Genomic DNA, 17179 nt, shown 5'->3' on the forward strand with positions numbered 1-17179 from the left:
AATCCACTCTGTCTTGATAAGCACTCAAACTAACCAGTCAGCCGTCTGCTATGACCTCATGTTAGCTCAAATATGTTACACATTATTAACCTTCTCCTCTTCTGTCTCCTTCCTCTTGTGTCCTTCAGGGCTTTTATGCTTGGGGAACCACATGTCAAGAGAATGAAGACCTCTTGGAAAATGTAAATGCCATGCATGACCGCTGTGACATGCCATATGAAACAATATCACATTCAAGTGTTCCTCACCTCAGGAATATTTTTCATTCATTTAAATCATCTAGGAAACCTCAACTATTCAAACATTCTGGCAAAGATTAACAGGGCATGAGTAAATGTTCCTGTCTCATAATGAGACTGAAGATTTTATATTAAAGAGTCTGAAGCTGTTTTAAATTGATAACAGAGAATTATGTGGCTCTTTATTTATACATATTCTGTCATTTAAAGATAGGAATGGTGATTCTTTTCAGAAACATTTTTTGTTACATATTTTGAAATTCTCTTTTCATCCCGATGGCAACGAATACATTAAACACACTGACAACATAAAGAAAAAAATCTGTTATCTGTGGCAGCAGCAGGACTGAAAGAAGCCTGACCAGTAATTTTACTTGTCCCAAGTAAAACCATCAGATGATCTACCTTCCTGTCAACCTACATCCTACTTGTGAGTGCAGTCAATGCTCTGTTTTGATGGCTAACGCTAGCAAGCTATGGTAGAGAAGGTCCCAACAGCAGCTTTTGGTTGCAAACGGAGACCGTTGTCACCTGCATCTTCTTTAGTGGAGTTTTTTTTTTTGTTTGTTTTTACCCATTTGCTAGAGTTTTCTCAAATTAGTATCCTGTATCACTTCTCCTTCTCCTTTATGACAAATGGCCTTATGGGTGATGTTGTTGTTGTTGTTGCCAGAAGTTTCTACCTATATGGATTGTGAGGAGTATGAGAGCGAGAAGACCGCCGCACAGAACAGACTCCTTTCACATGTAGCCACGGGTGGAGAAAATACCAACAGTAGTCAGCTCTAGGTGTAAAGATGGGACTATAATGCAAAGGCCACATGCAGTGATCACATTACCAAGACGGAATAAACCCTGTGTTTTGAATGGCGTTAGCTGGCCTCCCTCTTTACTTCTCCCTACCGGAAAAGTCTGGACTTCTAAAGCTAGTTACCAGCTACGAGCCAGGGCTAAAACAGTGAACATGAACCAGAGGTTTGGGACCACAGGTCTGGGCAGGTAACACCGTATTCGAGAAGGTTACAACTAAAAAAGAAGTTGGGTGCTGCAAGAAGTAAAATCAAAACTAACCTTGGTGTGGCTTTTGAACGACATCGACAACAGAGAACAAAAGGGGCTGAACGCTGACGGCATGGTGGCCATATTTCTACTGGACAGGTAATTATCGGTTTGGTTTTGTTTTGTTTGGGAGGCATTTGTTATTTTCCTGACATCTGTATATAGTAGTCAGGCAGTGCACGTTGTTTTTTGGAGGAGTGGCTTTGGAGACAAGTTAGAACAAAAGGGTGGGATTTCTTCTGGTGTTTACTTTGAAAATCGAGCTTCCTCATGCTGGTCTTTCCAGGCTCACCAAGTCTACCTTTAACACTGTTGTATGCGTACGGCCTTTCACCGTCTCCTACCTGCGCAGCACTGGGTTGGCAGATGCCGTGCAGGCAGTAGAACTTGCGGCAGGCCTGACAGCCCGGCAGCACCCCTGGCTTCATGTGGCTTCGGGTGAAGTCCTGCAGCTCATGGTTGATGTAGAGGTTCCTGATGCAGCCATGGAAACTGGACATATTGAAGATCTGAGAGGAGAGGCCCTGAGTAGCAGGCATCACCTCTTCAGGCATACCTGCAGAAACAGAAGTCAGTCATGTCACAGACACTTGTGCCAGTTTTTGGTGGGTGTTTGTCTGGGTTTGAGTGTGCCGCCACCTTGATCTTACCTCCCACATACAGAGGAGCCTCCCTTATTCCTGGCTGGCTCCACCCTGACTGTCCAGGGTCGTGGGCTCACCTCCATCCACTGACAAGTTAACCATCTGATTAAAGGTCACAAGTTCCACCGTGTGGAAACGCCCATCATTTACCGTCTCAGGGCTGTTCATAGAGGGTGTAAAACACAGAATTTATGTTAAATGTACAATGTAGAAACTTAGGTGAATGGCAAAGAGGGAACAGGGAAATGTTTCATGTTCTGCTGCCAAAGTATTTTTGGTATCTGTACCAAAATATCAGCAGATTACAGAAAGAGAAATCACATCGGCAATAGCGTTAAGACTTGTGTGATTAAAGCTGCTTGAACAAGATTTGACCACTAGACTGCAGAAGATGTGTGATTAAAGCTGCTCGAACAAGATTTGACCACTAGACTGCAGAAAACCTCCAAAAGCAAACGGACAAACTAAAATATAAAACTAAAATATCAGCAAGTGACTTATTGTTTTTAAGGGCTGGGGAACTATCTGCTGTGTTTCCTTTGTGTAGCTACGCTGCTCAACATCTACATTTAGAAGTGTGTTTGTATCTACCTGGTAAATGTCAATATTTACTTTCCCTTTAGCTCCAGCTTGGTGTCAACTGACTCCTGACAAAAATGGCTGGCTCTTAAACTTTCTATGTGCTTGTTATTTTCACATCCATTTCTGGACAAGGCAACTTTCAGGTTTGAAGTAACGCTATGATTGGGATTTAATGCTCAGTTCATCTTTTCTTTCAACTTCTCTGCCGCTGCTCATCACACAAAACGCCTTAGAGAGTGTGTGTGTTTGTGCGTGTGTGAGTTGCTGGCCAAGCCTCTTCCTCCTCCTCCTCCTCTTCAACAGCGTACCATCCGAACATTTAAGCCCTCAACACCGGATCAAGTGGACACTCAGCTTCAAGTGCCCTCTGGCCGTGTCTGTTATAAAACCAGAATTCCCACACTGCTGATCATGCCCATCCACATTCCCAAATCCTGCACAAGTCTCTCAGAGCAACAACACAGATCATGCACTGACATGCGGTGTTGCTGGGCTACAGTTAGCTGACAGGCTGCTCAGGGCTCGGCAGGAGTCCACTGGATCAGCTGGAGAAATCTTAGGATGAGAACTCCTTAATCAACCTGCAGCTGTGGGCTGGAGTTAAACATGTTGAGCTGATCAGGTGCAGCAGTTATATTTAGTTCACTGTAGGGTTATTGTTTTACTTGGTTTATGGAGGCATGTTCTGAGCTGTACATGGTGCAAGATGACATTATTTACTATAACGTGTTGCAGAACACAACACTTGGATGTACAGAAGCATAAAAAACAGTTTCAACAGATGTGCTTCTTTTAGAAAATCAGTGTAGTTTTTGCTATGTAAAAGAATAAATAAATAAAAATGAAGAACTGTAATTACAAAGATACTTCACAGTTTTTGGCCAAACAACTATTCACTAAAAAACAAGAGGAGATGATAGCTGACTTTATATCAGAAAAGACTCAACACTTTTATGCACTTCACCGTATAAATGTGTGCTTCAACGCTGCCTATTTGAAATGCAATCTGTTGTCAGAGTATGAACACACACCTCAGCCATGTCCAAGGCTCAAGGCGTGTCAGAGAGTCATTCCCATCCTCTCCATAGAGAATCTGAGCTTCTCCCCACGGGAAGGTTTAGAGGCCCAAATACAAAAATCATTTCTTTTGCCATCACTCTATTCATGTCTAGGGTTGAGCACTAGCTGTTGGTCAGCTTTGTACCGATGGTGCTATGGTGACCAGGTAACTGGATGATCGATTGGACCATCTTATTTGCATTTTAAAAAAATATACAGTACAGAGAATTAAGAGCAAAACTACCAAGCCTAAGTGCCTGCATTTGTATAGCACTGTTATTCAAAGCACTTTACCATTTGCATCTTATTCACTCATTGTCTGTCTCTCTCACACACACACACACACACACTCAACAGTTGCCATCAAAGGTGTCAGCTGAGCACTGGGAGCAATCTGTGGTCCAGAGTCTTGCTCAAAGACACGTGGACATGTAAACAGGAGATCAAACCATCTACTTCCTAAAGTCAGGGCTGTCCATGATGCCAGGTACACAGTGCACGGCCCTGGCTTCTGGAGTGTACTGGATCCTTGTGGCAACAGACATTGTAGTAATAAGACCTGCGTGTGTGTCTACCTGTAGATAGCGGTGGCTGGCTGGTTCCCAGGGTCATAGGTGACCCTGACATGACCCTGATGGAGCTCCACAGCGATTGGCTCGTTGTCTCCATTGTAGAGCAAGACACCGTTGTCCTCTGCTGTTGACACCTGAAATGCACACACATAAAAACACATAGTGTGTGCGTTAGGGTTCGATATTTGTTCTGTTGACATCTGTCGTTTACAGAATGACATCTCTCTGCGTGTACTCACCTGCAGTGTGATGTTGGCTTGAGGCCAGTTCTTCACATCTTGAAGCTGAACGTAAGAATCTCTGTCGACAAAGTTGACACTGACCAGCTTCTCACAGCTCGGACCCTCAAAGCCTGGCAGACACTGGCACACCGCGCTCCCACTCGTGTCCTCACAGGGAGCGCCGTTCTGACACCGAGCCAGCTGGCAAGGCGAAGGGGGAGGAAGCACCACCTCACAAAACTCACCACTGACAGGAGCAAAGAAGACGCCAAATTGTGCCTTACATCAAAATGTGGTTTCAATTTCCAGTTTTCCCAGAGCTCCCATTGTCTCAGCAACAGTATCTACAGTATCCCACATGTTCCTGTGTTCCCAGTATTTCCAGTTTTTTAAGCGTTCCCAGTACCTGTATCCCTGCGGGCAGACGCAGCTGTAGCCGTCCAGATGGTCGACACACTGAGCTCCGTTCTGACAGCGATGATCCACACACTCATTGTAATCGATGCTGCATTCTGGCCCCACCCAGCCTGGGATACACACACACCTGTAACATGCATAAACACGCACACACATGCACGTATACGTGATAAGAACCTCAGCAGAACGATATCTGTGTGCATCTGTAATTTAAATCTCATCCGCTGAGTCCAGCAGTGATGAACGAGAGGTGCATGTCACCTGGGGCCAGTAGGAGTGCTGATGCAGGTGGACTGATGCTGACAGGGGTTTCTGCCTGGAGAACACACACCCTCCTCTTCCTCACAAAACAGACCTGAGAATGAGAGGAGGCAAAGAGAGATTATTAAAAGAGCGGGTACACGCTTTCAGACTGAATCACTTCTCCCCTCAGGTGAGAGAGGATGATTAGAACAACAGCTCTGCTCTGCTGCCACACCTGTGTAGTTTGGAGGACACAGGCAGGTGTAGTTGCCAACTCCATCGACACAGGTGGCGCCACTCTCACATCCGTGGTCCTGACAGTCGTCCATGTTCACCTCACAGAACGTACCGTGAAAACCAAATGCACACGCACAGCTGGACACGCACAAAGAAATGAACAAGCCGTCATTTTTACAGCTACACAGAAAATAAAATCGAAAACAAAAAAGATAAAAGTTCAAAACATATTCACAGCTAGAGGCAACAGGTAGATGTTGATACCTGAACCCTCTGGTCTGCTCGTCACTCAGGCACGTTCCTCCATTGGTGCAGGGATTGCTGACACAGGCATCGACTGGAGTCTCACAGTTTTGACCCTGAGTTCACACACACACACACACACACACTGAATACAGAGCATATTTTGACCAGCAAACGTTAGATCAGGCCAGACCAGTACTTTGATGGGATTCTCAGAGACAGGTGTGAGTGCTCAGACACACAAACACAATACTGGACCAGTGGTTTTACACTTTCAGCCCACTGTTGATGAAGTGACGACAAAACAGACAAACTCGCCACCTAGATCCAGCGAGCCGCTCTACAGCAGGCCACGGGCATACAGAGCTGCCTACCGTGAAGCCGGCCTTGCAGGCGCAGGTGTACAGCTGTGTGTGGTGGAGCTGGCAGACGCCCTGGTTCTGGCAGGGGGAGGACACACATGGGCTGCATTTGGCCTGAACAGACGCCTCCACAGGACCTGACGACACACACACACACAGAGGCCAGCCAGAGATTTCAACGAGTTATGAATAAGACATTGTGCAACAAACATTACAAACGCAGCTCCATAAAAACTGTACATGTGCTATAACAAGAGAGGGATTTTTGACCTTGGCACTGTTAGGCTGTGTGCTTTTCACTGGTGTTATGTTTAAATAGCACTTTAAACCTAGTTATTTCCTGTTTTTAGCTGTTATTATAACACCTTTTAAAATGAGATTAAATTCAAAATCACCTCTGAACTTTTTCAGCTTTTATCATTTCACAACTTTAATTCACTATGAATTAGAGCTTTTCAATTAAATGAAAAAATTGAATGCACATCCCTAAGCACTAATATAAAACACTGAATAAAAGATCACTCTGTATTATCGCAGCTAAATCACCACTGTCTCAAAAGTCACGCTGAAGGTTTAATGCAATTAGTGGCTACTGCAATATTACTGTATTATAGCTTTATAAAAATGATAACATCTTTAAAAAGCTACAAAGTGTTTCACAGAAAAATAAAGAAGCAAACAATGAAAAGAGGCATGGTGGGGCTGTGGTTAGTGCCGTCGCCTCACAGCGAGAAGGTTCTGGGTTTGAGCCCCGGTCGACCCGGGGTCTTTCAGTGTGGAGTCTGCATGTTCTCCCTGTGCCTGCGTGGGTTCTCTCTGGGTACTCCAGCTTCCTCCCACAGTCCGACGACATGCAGCTTAGGTTGACTGGTGACTACAAACTGCACGTAGGAGTGAGTGAGTGTGGTTGTTTGTCTACATGTCAGCCCTGTGATAGACTGGTGGCCTGTCCAGGGTGGACCCTGCCTCTCGCCCACTGTCAGCTGTGATTTGCTCCAGCCCCCCTATGACCCTAGTCAGGATAAGCGGTATAGGTAATGGATGGATTTCAAAGACATCACAGATGTCGAATGTCAATGCACACAGTTTTTTGACAACAAAGGCCCTGGTATTTTTTGTCACCAGTAGACAACCATCACCAGCTGAACTCCATCCACTGATCTCAGTGGGGGCAGAGACACATAAAGAAAATGCTAAATCAAATATGTGTTTTGGACCAAAAACATTTAGTGCTTTAAAAGTAAACAGAAGAATGTGAAAGAGAACTGCAACTGTCCAGGTGAGAAAAAACTAAGTTTGTGTAAATTAGCAGTATGATTCAGTTTAAGTAGAACACACAACTGCGTATAACAGCCAGGTTTGGCTGTTTGACATGGAAAGGGTTAAAAGCAGCCAGAGGACTCAGACTGGATTCAGATGTGGCCTCCTTCCTTTTGGATGTGTTAGCATCTAAAGCTAACCTGTTTGTTTTGGTAGCATTAGCCACCTAGCATGGTCAGGATTTTATTTTAATTTGGGAGGAACTGGAGCTTTGTGTCATGCTAGCAGTAACCAGTGTTCTACTGTGGCATTTTCCAGTATCTGTACTTCTCTGTACTTGTGTTCTTGCAGAGTTGTCTAACATCATCAGTCATAGTCCAACTGTTCCAGTTCAAAGTCTGCATCCACACCAAAAAAACCAGAAGCATTCTGCACATTTTATCAAGGATGCTTTGGGAGCTGACTTGTGTGGCTCAAAGCTGTGATCATTTTCATCCTACAACTGGTATTATGTCACTTTATAAACTCCCGAGTACAGGAGTCTGAACTCAGCGTATTTGGTACTGAAGAAGTTCCTGGACTGACACATTTACTCGTTAGTCTGACCAAGGGCTCCATTTTGTACAGCTGGTCCCAACTAGGCATCTCTAATTTACATCATCGCCAGACAACAGGATGCGATGGGAGGAGCAAAGAGCGGCTCATGGTGTCAGTTTGTTATCTAGGCTGAAAAGACATTAAGTAGAGCAGCTTCAAGAATAGTGGCCAATACACTTTTCATCTCTCAAATGTCAATATGTTAAACTCACGCGTTGATATAATTTTCACAGTATGAAGATGTCTGCCTTCAGGCAAAATTGATCAGACAATTAAAGCAATTTTTCAAATAGATTTTTACTTCTCAGTTAAGGACACTGTGTGCTGCAGCGTCTTCAGTTGTGACGTGTGTGTAGGAGTGAAAGCAGACAACTCTTGATGAAGGTCACACAGACTAAAAATATTCCTTGTATTAAATATCATCTATTAGGAAGTGAAGACAGATTGTGGGTGTTTGTTCTCTTAGATCATTTTTCAGATGAAATGACAGAATGGCACAGAGTAGCCAATTAACTCTGTATTCATCACTAATCAGTTAATAGGCATTGATACATGTTAAAAGGCTTAAAATGAAATTACTAACAAGTAAAATATGTTCATTCAATAACAAAGTGCACAAATACACATAAAGAAAATACCCTGAAACAAGCCAGACATGAAGCTACAGCTGCTGTTTCATGTTCAGGTTAAGGTGTGTTTTATAGGGCGGACTCCTGCCAGCTTACCCAGACACTGGAACTTGTCAGCGGGTGTGGTGAGCAGCAGCTTGCCCTCCATGCCATGAGGGCCGGCACAGCGGGCGATACCGGGCTCCTTATAGCCGCTCTTTACCCAGTCAGACAGCCAGAGAAGACGGCAGTCGCAGTACAGGGGGTTGGCTCCGATCGCTCTGAAGGAAGACACGGAGTCAGGAAGAGGATTTGATGAGGTTTATTAAAAATTTATAGAACTGAAGGTTTGGAGGATTGATGGGAGGATGGAGGTGGATTTTAAAATCATTTTGGCAGTATTGGACAACTGTTTGCTACTCAGGTAACATTTGTTTGCTTTGTTATAGTTTTCGTGGTATGATTGTATTCAACAGTTTTGATCTTTGTTTTGCTGGTTCTGTTTCTATGTATAACCTGTTGTGAGAAAGAGGATGAAAATGGGGGGAAAGAAGAGAGGGATGGGTACAGAGAGTAAAGGGTTGTAAAAACACCTTTGAACAAATTGATATAAAAAAGAAGAGCATGTGGCAGGAAGTGAAGAATAAGAAGAAGCTGAAATTTTAAAAGGCAAAACAAAACAAAAAAATGGGAAAAGGTGGAAAAGAGAGGAAACCAGGGAGGAAGAGTAATGGACCTGTATTACCATTTTCTGCACTAACTTTCTGAGCCACACGGTGGAGCTCTCACTCCTCACAGCTGCTCAGTGAAACACACACACACACACACACACACACACACACACACACACAGCACCATGGAGATATAACGATATTCATGTAGACCAGATCAATAGAGTCACCCAATAGAACACAAATCTCACTCATCATGTGATGCTCCGACACGACCAGCGTGTCTCAAAGTCATGAGCGAGTGCTGCACAGGGACAAGGTGAAAGTCAGGAAAGCACTTCCTGTCTTTCACGTAATGTCACACCACCACGTTCACACAGAGTTACACGAGGGGATTCTGGGAAGTCGGCAAACACCTATATTCATAGTTTCTATTAGTACTGAGAGCTGAGGCTGCACAGACAACGTTAGCAGTCAGACCACAGACAACAGTGAGGCCAATCACTGCAACCATAATAATGCATTTTATTTAGAAAGGGCTTTTCAGGATTTCAGAACTGAGATTTTTGGATCACACTTTCCATTTGTTGTTATAATGGGTGAAATAATAAATAGAAATGTAGTAATGTTGGGCCATTGTTTAACAAAGCAACTGAATTCCTCCACTAAATGTGGAAACACACCTTCAGATTCCTGACAAGTAAAAACATCAGAGGACCCTCAAAAGCAAAACAAGTCAATGTTATTGACAGAATAAGTTATAGGAGAGGATTTTACAGCCCGATTCATTTCCTTGATAGACTGAGAGTCAGCAGGATCTTATTTCTGAGATTATGCCATGCTTCAGGAGACAAAATAAATAAACACCACTCCCTCCCTCCTCCTTTCACCTCCCACTCACATCCTTCCCCTCCCTCCACTCTCCACCACTTCTTTTCTTCTCCTCGTCTTTAACCTCCATCATCGATCCCTCTCCTCCTCCCTCCACATGCAGAGCCTCAGATTGACTCACACTGGCCATGCTTGGCTGAAGATGATTATACTGTATATGCAGACACACACAGGCCTCAGATCAATCCAGCCATGGCAAACAATGAATCTCTCAGCAATTCACTCCCCCAGGCTGATCTGAGAACTGGCCTCTACCTGACTGGAGCCATAAAGACAGGAAAATGAGCATACGGCACAGTCACGATGACGCTCCTTAACCCCGTACCCTGACCTTCATCATCACAACTGGGTGCCTAACTTCAACCCCTCCTCCCTTCATCCTCAGCTAACCCTAACAGACTCAAACAGCCCATTGCAATTGTGAGGATCAACCACTGAACTTAAATTTGTCCACAGCACCACAGAAAGATGTGCCCACACACACACACACACTGACAAACTTCATTCTGTCGGTGGGGACGGACCTTGTTGTCTGTAACACTCAGCTGGTGCCGTCATTATGTATGTCTGTGTGTAGGTGAGTGCTTACAGGTGAGACAGGGAGACCACGTCGCTGAAGATGCCCTGCTGCAGCTCGGAGATGTCGTTGCCATGGAGAGAGCTGAAAGACAAACGCAGCTGAGGGTCAGAACAGGTCAGACTGGAAACTCAGAGAACACAGAGAATCTGAAAAATCAACTCTGCAACAGAGGAACATCTAAAGTCCAAAAACTGATGATGGCTCGCAATGAGCAAGCAGATGACAGTCATGTGATTCAGTATGGCATGGCGCACGCGCGCATGTGTGTGTGTGTGTGTGAGCGCTCACAGCAGTCTCAGAGAGCGCAGGCCGCCCAGTGCAAGAGGAGGGATGCAGTGTAATGAGTTGTAACTGAGGATCCTGAAAAGAGAAAAATGTGACACTGAACAAACACAGTCTGTTCTGAAACCAGTTTTAAAAGATCCTGCACCAGTTTCACACTACGTTCCTACAGCACTGTCAGACAGGTACATCCAAATCACCGCAGCAGAACCAAACATAGTCCTGCTAATTCCACACATTCTTTTTCCTGGTCAAACCCTTGCAGCTCACATTACCCACAGTGCAATTCACCTGCTGACAGCTGGATTGGAGATTTGGCTGTTTTTCTAGCAGCAACTAATGTAGCCTGGAGCCTCCAGCCTCATGCAGAGATGAGGAGCGGGCTTCTGGTGACTTCACTTCTTTCTAAACCCACATCCCCGACTTTTTTTTTTTTTTTTTTTTTTTTTTTTAGGCTTGTAGTCTTCATCCCCAACTGACGCGGATCACTTTCAGGACGTTTATGAGGACTCACACAGCTCCCTGTGGCACCACAGAAGGCTTCATAAAACATGTTTTACATGTGCACCAGTAGGCCTGCTCCCCTTCAGCAGTGCAGATGCACATTCTCCACCAACTCCGGAGATTTGTTACATTTTTATGTCCTGACAGCAAGAGCTGTCATTTTTCTCTGGGTTTTAATCCACATGGTTGAGGTTGTAAAAACACAGGAAGAGTAACTTTGTCTTGGTTTTTTATTTATATGATCCTTTTTTTGTTGTTGTTTGTTCTGTTTATAATGATTGTATTTGCTGTAATGTTTGTAACATTTGTAGGGAGCCCAGGAAGAGTAGCAGATGTTTCTACATCAGCTAATGAGGATCCTAATAATCAAATCAGGTCCAGAGGGAAAACATCTCCACCACTACCAGACAGATCTACATAAAATGTAGTCCTCATCCTCATTAGTACTACAAGTCTCAGATGATGGTGGTTCTCTATGATTTTTTTCATGATGTTAGTGATGAACATCTTAAAGGAGCCTGTCGCTGTTTTATCACGTTTGGCGTTTACCAGCCAGGGAGGGTTAACAGAATGAGCCGGTGTTTTTGGAGGCTGATTCACACTAGGGACTAGGAGTCAGTACATCTGCTGCTCTGTCTTTTTTTTTTAACCAGTCCTAAGTGTCCCAAGGCTTTATGAACATACAACATTAAAACTCTCTGGAGTTCATAAAGCCATAAAGGAATCAAGAGTTATTCCTGGAAAGAATTTGACTGGAAGTTGAAAAAAAGATATTTTATGATACCAACAATTGTGTTGATAGAGATAATACAAAACATGTGGACAGATAGGAGACCACTCATATCTTCAGGGACAGCCTGGTAATGCAGGGATATTGGCAAAATCTTCTTCTTCTACTTTTGGCTGTTCCTGTTAGGGGTCGCCACAGCGAATCATCCGTTGCCACCCAACGGATGATTCACATGTTAAACTTGGCATGTTTTATGCTGGGTGCCCTTCCAGACGAAGTCTAATTTAGAGTTGCCAGTCAACCTAACCTGCATGTCTTTGGACTGTAGGAGGAAGCCAGAGCATCTGGAGAAAACCCACGCAGGCACAGGGAGGACATGCAGACTCCACACCGGGTTGGCTGGGGCTCGAGTATTATATAATATTATCATTATTATATTATTATCAATGGACAAAAGGACTAGAACAAACATATGACAGCCCACCTACAAATGAAGATGGACTCCTGTGAAAATACCCGAGACTCTGATATGTCAGTAAATACTCGTCAACTCAATGTTAGCAGATATCTGAGAAATAAAGTCCAAAAGGAAAAGAAAATCCTTTGTATTTCAAAAGCCACATAGAGTTCCTTTACCCTCAAGGAGCCACTTGATGGGTTGCTGACCTTTAGCATTTCTTAACTGTAACTCTTATTTACTGGGTTATACAATTTTGTATTGAAGTGAGCGCCATGCCTAACACACTGTAGAGCTCAAGCTGAGTCTAGCAATGCTCTAACACCTCACACTGTGACTATGGCAGCCCTTCTTGGAACAGCTCCCCTCCAATGGTGGCTTTTTAAAACTCATTTGAACTTATTAAACTGACTGTCTTTCATTTTTGTGTGGACTCCTTCGACATCTGACTGAGGACGTTTGTGTGTGTGAACTCACAGGGTGGTGAGCTGGCTCATGTTGGAGAAGGAGTCGTCGGACAGGGAGCTGATTTTATTGTTGCTCAGATCTCTGCAGAGGCAAAGGTCATAACCATCAATACACACAGAGAGTATACTGCAGGAGTCGTCCCCCCCCCCACACACACACACATAAAATACACACAGAGACACACAAGCGGATAACACACACTGAATTCTTTCTCCCCATAACACACACATACTCACACAGAGACACATGTTTTTCCAATATTATACATAAAATGACCCACTGAGTTCAGGTTCACATGAGAAAGTTAGTGTTGTTACATGACTATGCAATATGATGCTTCTCCCCACAGAACCAACTGTACGGCTACAGCGCCCCCTGTTGGCCGTGTTCATAAATACACTGACACATGTAGCTGTTTTACATTTGGAGTCTAACATGACAAAACGGAGGTTTTATATCAAAAGGTGAGGATTTTTAAGATCAAAACATAAAATAAAACGCTAACTCAAAGGTCAAAGTGGTGAACCTCGGCTTTAATTCCACATCTACATCAGACGGAAAGGGCAGGAATTATTTTATATACAGTACGGATCCAAAGTTATAGAAGCCAAACTGTAATAGACCTTTTTTAGAAAGTTAAATAAAGTCATTATATTTCATATTTGGGTGCCACAGTCTTTGTTTCACTTCAGGTCCAGTGTATAAAAACCTTCTGACTGCACGCCATATTAAAATAGAAAGTCAGTGAACATAAATGTTCATGTTGGCAGAGGCAGCACTGTTTTAACAGAAAGAGGGTGAGGAGATACAGGGTATTAGTGGGAATCGTGTTAGTCGAGTGTTTATGTAGTAGAGGAGGAACAGTATCTTACTTACACAAGCTGCAGGTATTTGAAGGTGGCCAGCTCTTTGGGAACACTGGTGAACTGGTTTCCATCAAGATACCTGAGAGTACAAGAGCCCAGGTTGAAAAAAGAATAGTTTGAATGGAGGACAAAGACAAGAGGAAGCTACGCCAGCGTCCTGCTGACCGGAGACAAGCGCTGCTCTGGCTGTGTGATCAGACTCACAGTTCAGTCACGTTGCGGGGGAGTCCCCTGGGCAGGGCCTGGAGGTGTTTGTTGCTGCACCGGACCACCGTGTCCATACATGAGCACTGGTTGGGACACTGAGGCCCTGGAGCACAGCTGCTGTCCTCCAACACAGAGGCTGAGACAGACACACAGGAGAGGGAGCTCTGCTCACTTCACACACACTGCACAGTTAGAAAAGACTACAGATTTTACTTTTTTTTATTTATTTATTAACAGTCACAGCATCCTCTGTAAGTACAGAGAATTTACATCTGGCTTTTTGGCTTTGCTTGTCTTTTAATTATTTTTCTTCCCTAGTGTATTTGTGTTTAGATTTGAGTGTGTGCATCGTACCGTCCTCGCAGCGGAAGTCAGGAGCAGCTACGTCCTGTAGTGGGATCTCTCTGAGGAAGCCGGGGGCCTGGCAACGAGGATTTCCCGTCACGATTCGTCGGCTCCGAAGCCAAGCCCCAAACCAAGACAGACGGCAGTCACAGTTAAACGGATTGGCCAGGAGGTTCCTGATGGACATGTAGGAGACAAAGACAAAGGGTATAATTCAGTTCCCTTAACTGCATCTATATTTCTCTGTCTTGCATCTAGTCCCACCCACGTAAGATGCTAGGAAAGGATGCAAGGAAAGAATGCAAAGACAGACAAATCAAGGAAACACTTTTTAAGAGACACAGATGTCCTTCCCTCCGATCCTTTATCTGAAGGTTCCAGTCACTGATTTCCGATAAAGGGGCACATCAGTCCATAAAAGACATCTATGAAGGATGCTCCCATGTGTCCTGGCTCATGGCTCCTCCAGCAACCTCCTTGCTCCTCAGAGCAGAACTAAAAGCTTTGGGATGTCCTTCAATATAGCCGACCAAAACAACTTCTGGGTGGAGCAAGGATCGAAGAAAGATCAGTTAAGGGAATTGAGATTTACCCAACGAGAGACCATGGGTGTTTCCCATTCTCTTATTGTGCATGAGGGGTCCTCACTAGACTGTACTCCTGGGTCAAGCAATGACTGAGGATGTTTCAAGTCCGTCATATGGGCTGTGAGGAGCGAGGAGGCTGCTGGAGGAGCCTTGACCGAGGATACACGAGAATAATCTGGAGAGAAGTTTTTATGAACCGACGTGCCCCTTTATCAGAAAACATTTGGTCATTGGATTCTTCAGATGATAGATAGGAGGAAAGGATGTTTCACAAATAATGCATTTCTTTGATTCCTCCCTCCTCACATTGTTTCCTCATATCTTATGAGCGTGACTAACATGCAAGGAGAAGACATAAGTGAGAGAAACAACTACCCAGACAGTGCAGAAACACCCATGTAGTGAATGCATATGTACAGGGACAGAACGCTGGGAGTGTGCTGCTTCGCAGGGACTGGAAGTCGCTTGTGGGGTTGGAGGCTGGGCCCCACCACTAATTCATTGAATTTTACGAAAATAACGGGGTATAAGGTTAGAGCAGGTGTTGGCTTTGGTTAAGGTTAGGGTAAGCCTCCAGGAAATGAATGTAAGCCCTGTAGGTGACGACCGCGAGGATGTGTGTGTGTGTGTGTGTGTGCTACTAACAGTGTGGACAGGTTGGGCAGAGTGTCGAAGGCTCCAGGCAGGATGGTGCTCAGCTGGTTGTCGTAGAGGGACAGCAGCCTGACGCTGGTCAAACCCGTGAAGCTGCCGTTATATACAGCTGATCCTGTTGTTCCTCAGCATCCTACACACACACACACACACACACACACAAAGCTAGTCACACACATTTTACCTGCAAACTATTTTTCAAAGCATTTCAGAAGCTTCCTATGTATTTCTCCTGACAGTCACTGGTTACACTGGTGATCACTGTTCTCTTATTGAGAAACTGGTTTATTCGGTCATTCTTCTAAACACAAGAGGAGGAGTGTGAGGTGAACCTACAGCATGCGGAGTCCCTCCATGCCTTTGAACATGCTCCCTTGGACAGACTCCAGGTGATTGGCCGTCAGGTGAAGCTCCACCACCGAGGAGGCACCTTCAAACGCCCCGTCCTCAATTTCTGAGATCTTGTTATTGCTCAGGTTACTGAAAGGAAGGACAAAACCCAAATGATGAAATGTTTCTTACAGTCTGTGGTTTTCACACACTGGTCCGTCACAAGCTCCGTTCGTACAGATTCAGAATGCTCAGTCCAAGTGAACATGGTCATTCAGCAGAACGAAGGCCCACTCTGCTGAAACCAGCTGAAAAAAGCTCCCAGTCTCAGTTCGGACACCCTCTCTACCTTTAAGAATAGACTTAAGACGTTCCTTTTTGATAAAGCTAATGGTTAGGGCTGGATCAGGTGACCCTGAGCTTTCACTTAGTGATGCTGCTATAGGCCTAGGCTGCCGGTGGGGGGGGGGGTCTTCTGTTTAGAATTTTTCCTCCCTGCTGTCGCCAAATTCTGTTCAATTGGGATTAGTTAGGTTTTTCTTCTGTAATAATAATTACAGTAGGGTCTAGACCTTAGTTTGTAAAGTGTCCTGAGACAACCTTTGTTGTGATTTGGTGCAATACAAATAAAATTGAATTGGATTTAAATGAACTATCAAGTGCTCTTGTTACTGTAGTGAAAACCTTTTACAATCAAAAAATCATAAATCCTCTGTTCACATAGGCATATTTAGTTTTAAAAGTCTGTGGGAGGTTTGTTTAGATAACTGCATGGGTATTTGTCATTCTGAGTGACCTACATTTTCTTGAGCTGAGACAGGCCCTTAAAGGCTCCGGTGGCCTCCAGCACAGACAGGTCGTTGTTGTTGAGGCGCCTGGGACAATCACAAAGAGCAGACATGGAAACATCATTAGCTGAAGAGTCAGTTTGGGATGTGAGTGTTTGTCCAGTGAGTGTGCATCCATACAGTATGAGTCCATACACATGTCAACATAGACGTTCGTACGGTTGGTTAAAACTAATGTGTCTGCTACAGCAGTTCTGTAATAAATCCTCCTCCATGAAAACAACAAGCTTCAGTTATTTCAGGAACCATTGTTGATTCAACTGTACAGAAAGAAAACTGGTCTGAAAACTACTGAGTCATTTATCAAGCACAAATATCAAACATTTAATGATTCCAGCTTCTGAAATGTAATGACTTGTTCACTGTCACAGCTTCATATCAATGTAAACTGAATATTTTGGACTGTTGATCAGACA

General features: G+C 44.2%; 1 protein-coding gene across 1 annotated transcript in view; it reads right to left on the minus strand.

Moving 5' to 3' along the window:
- Window positions 1–17179, minus strand: part of LOC109952001 (slit homolog 1 protein-like) — a 58066-nt gene that overhangs the window by 8413 nt on the left and 32474 nt on the right. The window contains 21 exon segments of the mRNA XM_020586823.1: window positions 1643–1854; window positions 1949–1996; window positions 1999–2102; window positions 4159–4289; window positions 4395–4623; window positions 4783–4920; window positions 5055–5148; window positions 5272–5411; window positions 5538–5632; window positions 5891–6015; window positions 8461–8624; window positions 10495–10566; window positions 10774–10845; window positions 12936–13007; window positions 13803–13871; window positions 13997–14135; window positions 14354–14520; window positions 15577–15687; window positions 15689–15718; window positions 15922–16065; window positions 16716–16790. Of these exon segments, the coding sequence (XP_020442479.1) occupies window positions 1643–1854; window positions 1949–1996; window positions 1999–2102; window positions 4159–4289; window positions 4395–4623; window positions 4783–4920; window positions 5055–5148; window positions 5272–5411; window positions 5538–5632; window positions 5891–6015; window positions 8461–8624; window positions 10495–10566; window positions 10774–10845; window positions 12936–13007; window positions 13803–13871; window positions 13997–14135; window positions 14354–14520; window positions 15577–15687; window positions 15689–15718; window positions 15922–16065; window positions 16716–16790 (2431 nt within the window).

The sequence above is a fragment of the Monopterus albus genome, unplaced genomic scaffold, assembly GCF_001952655.1.
Source record: "Monopterus albus unplaced genomic scaffold, M_albus_1.0 scaffold424.1, whole genome shotgun sequence".
Classification (NCBI taxonomy): domain Eukaryota; kingdom Metazoa; phylum Chordata; class Actinopteri; order Synbranchiformes; family Synbranchidae; genus Monopterus; species Monopterus albus.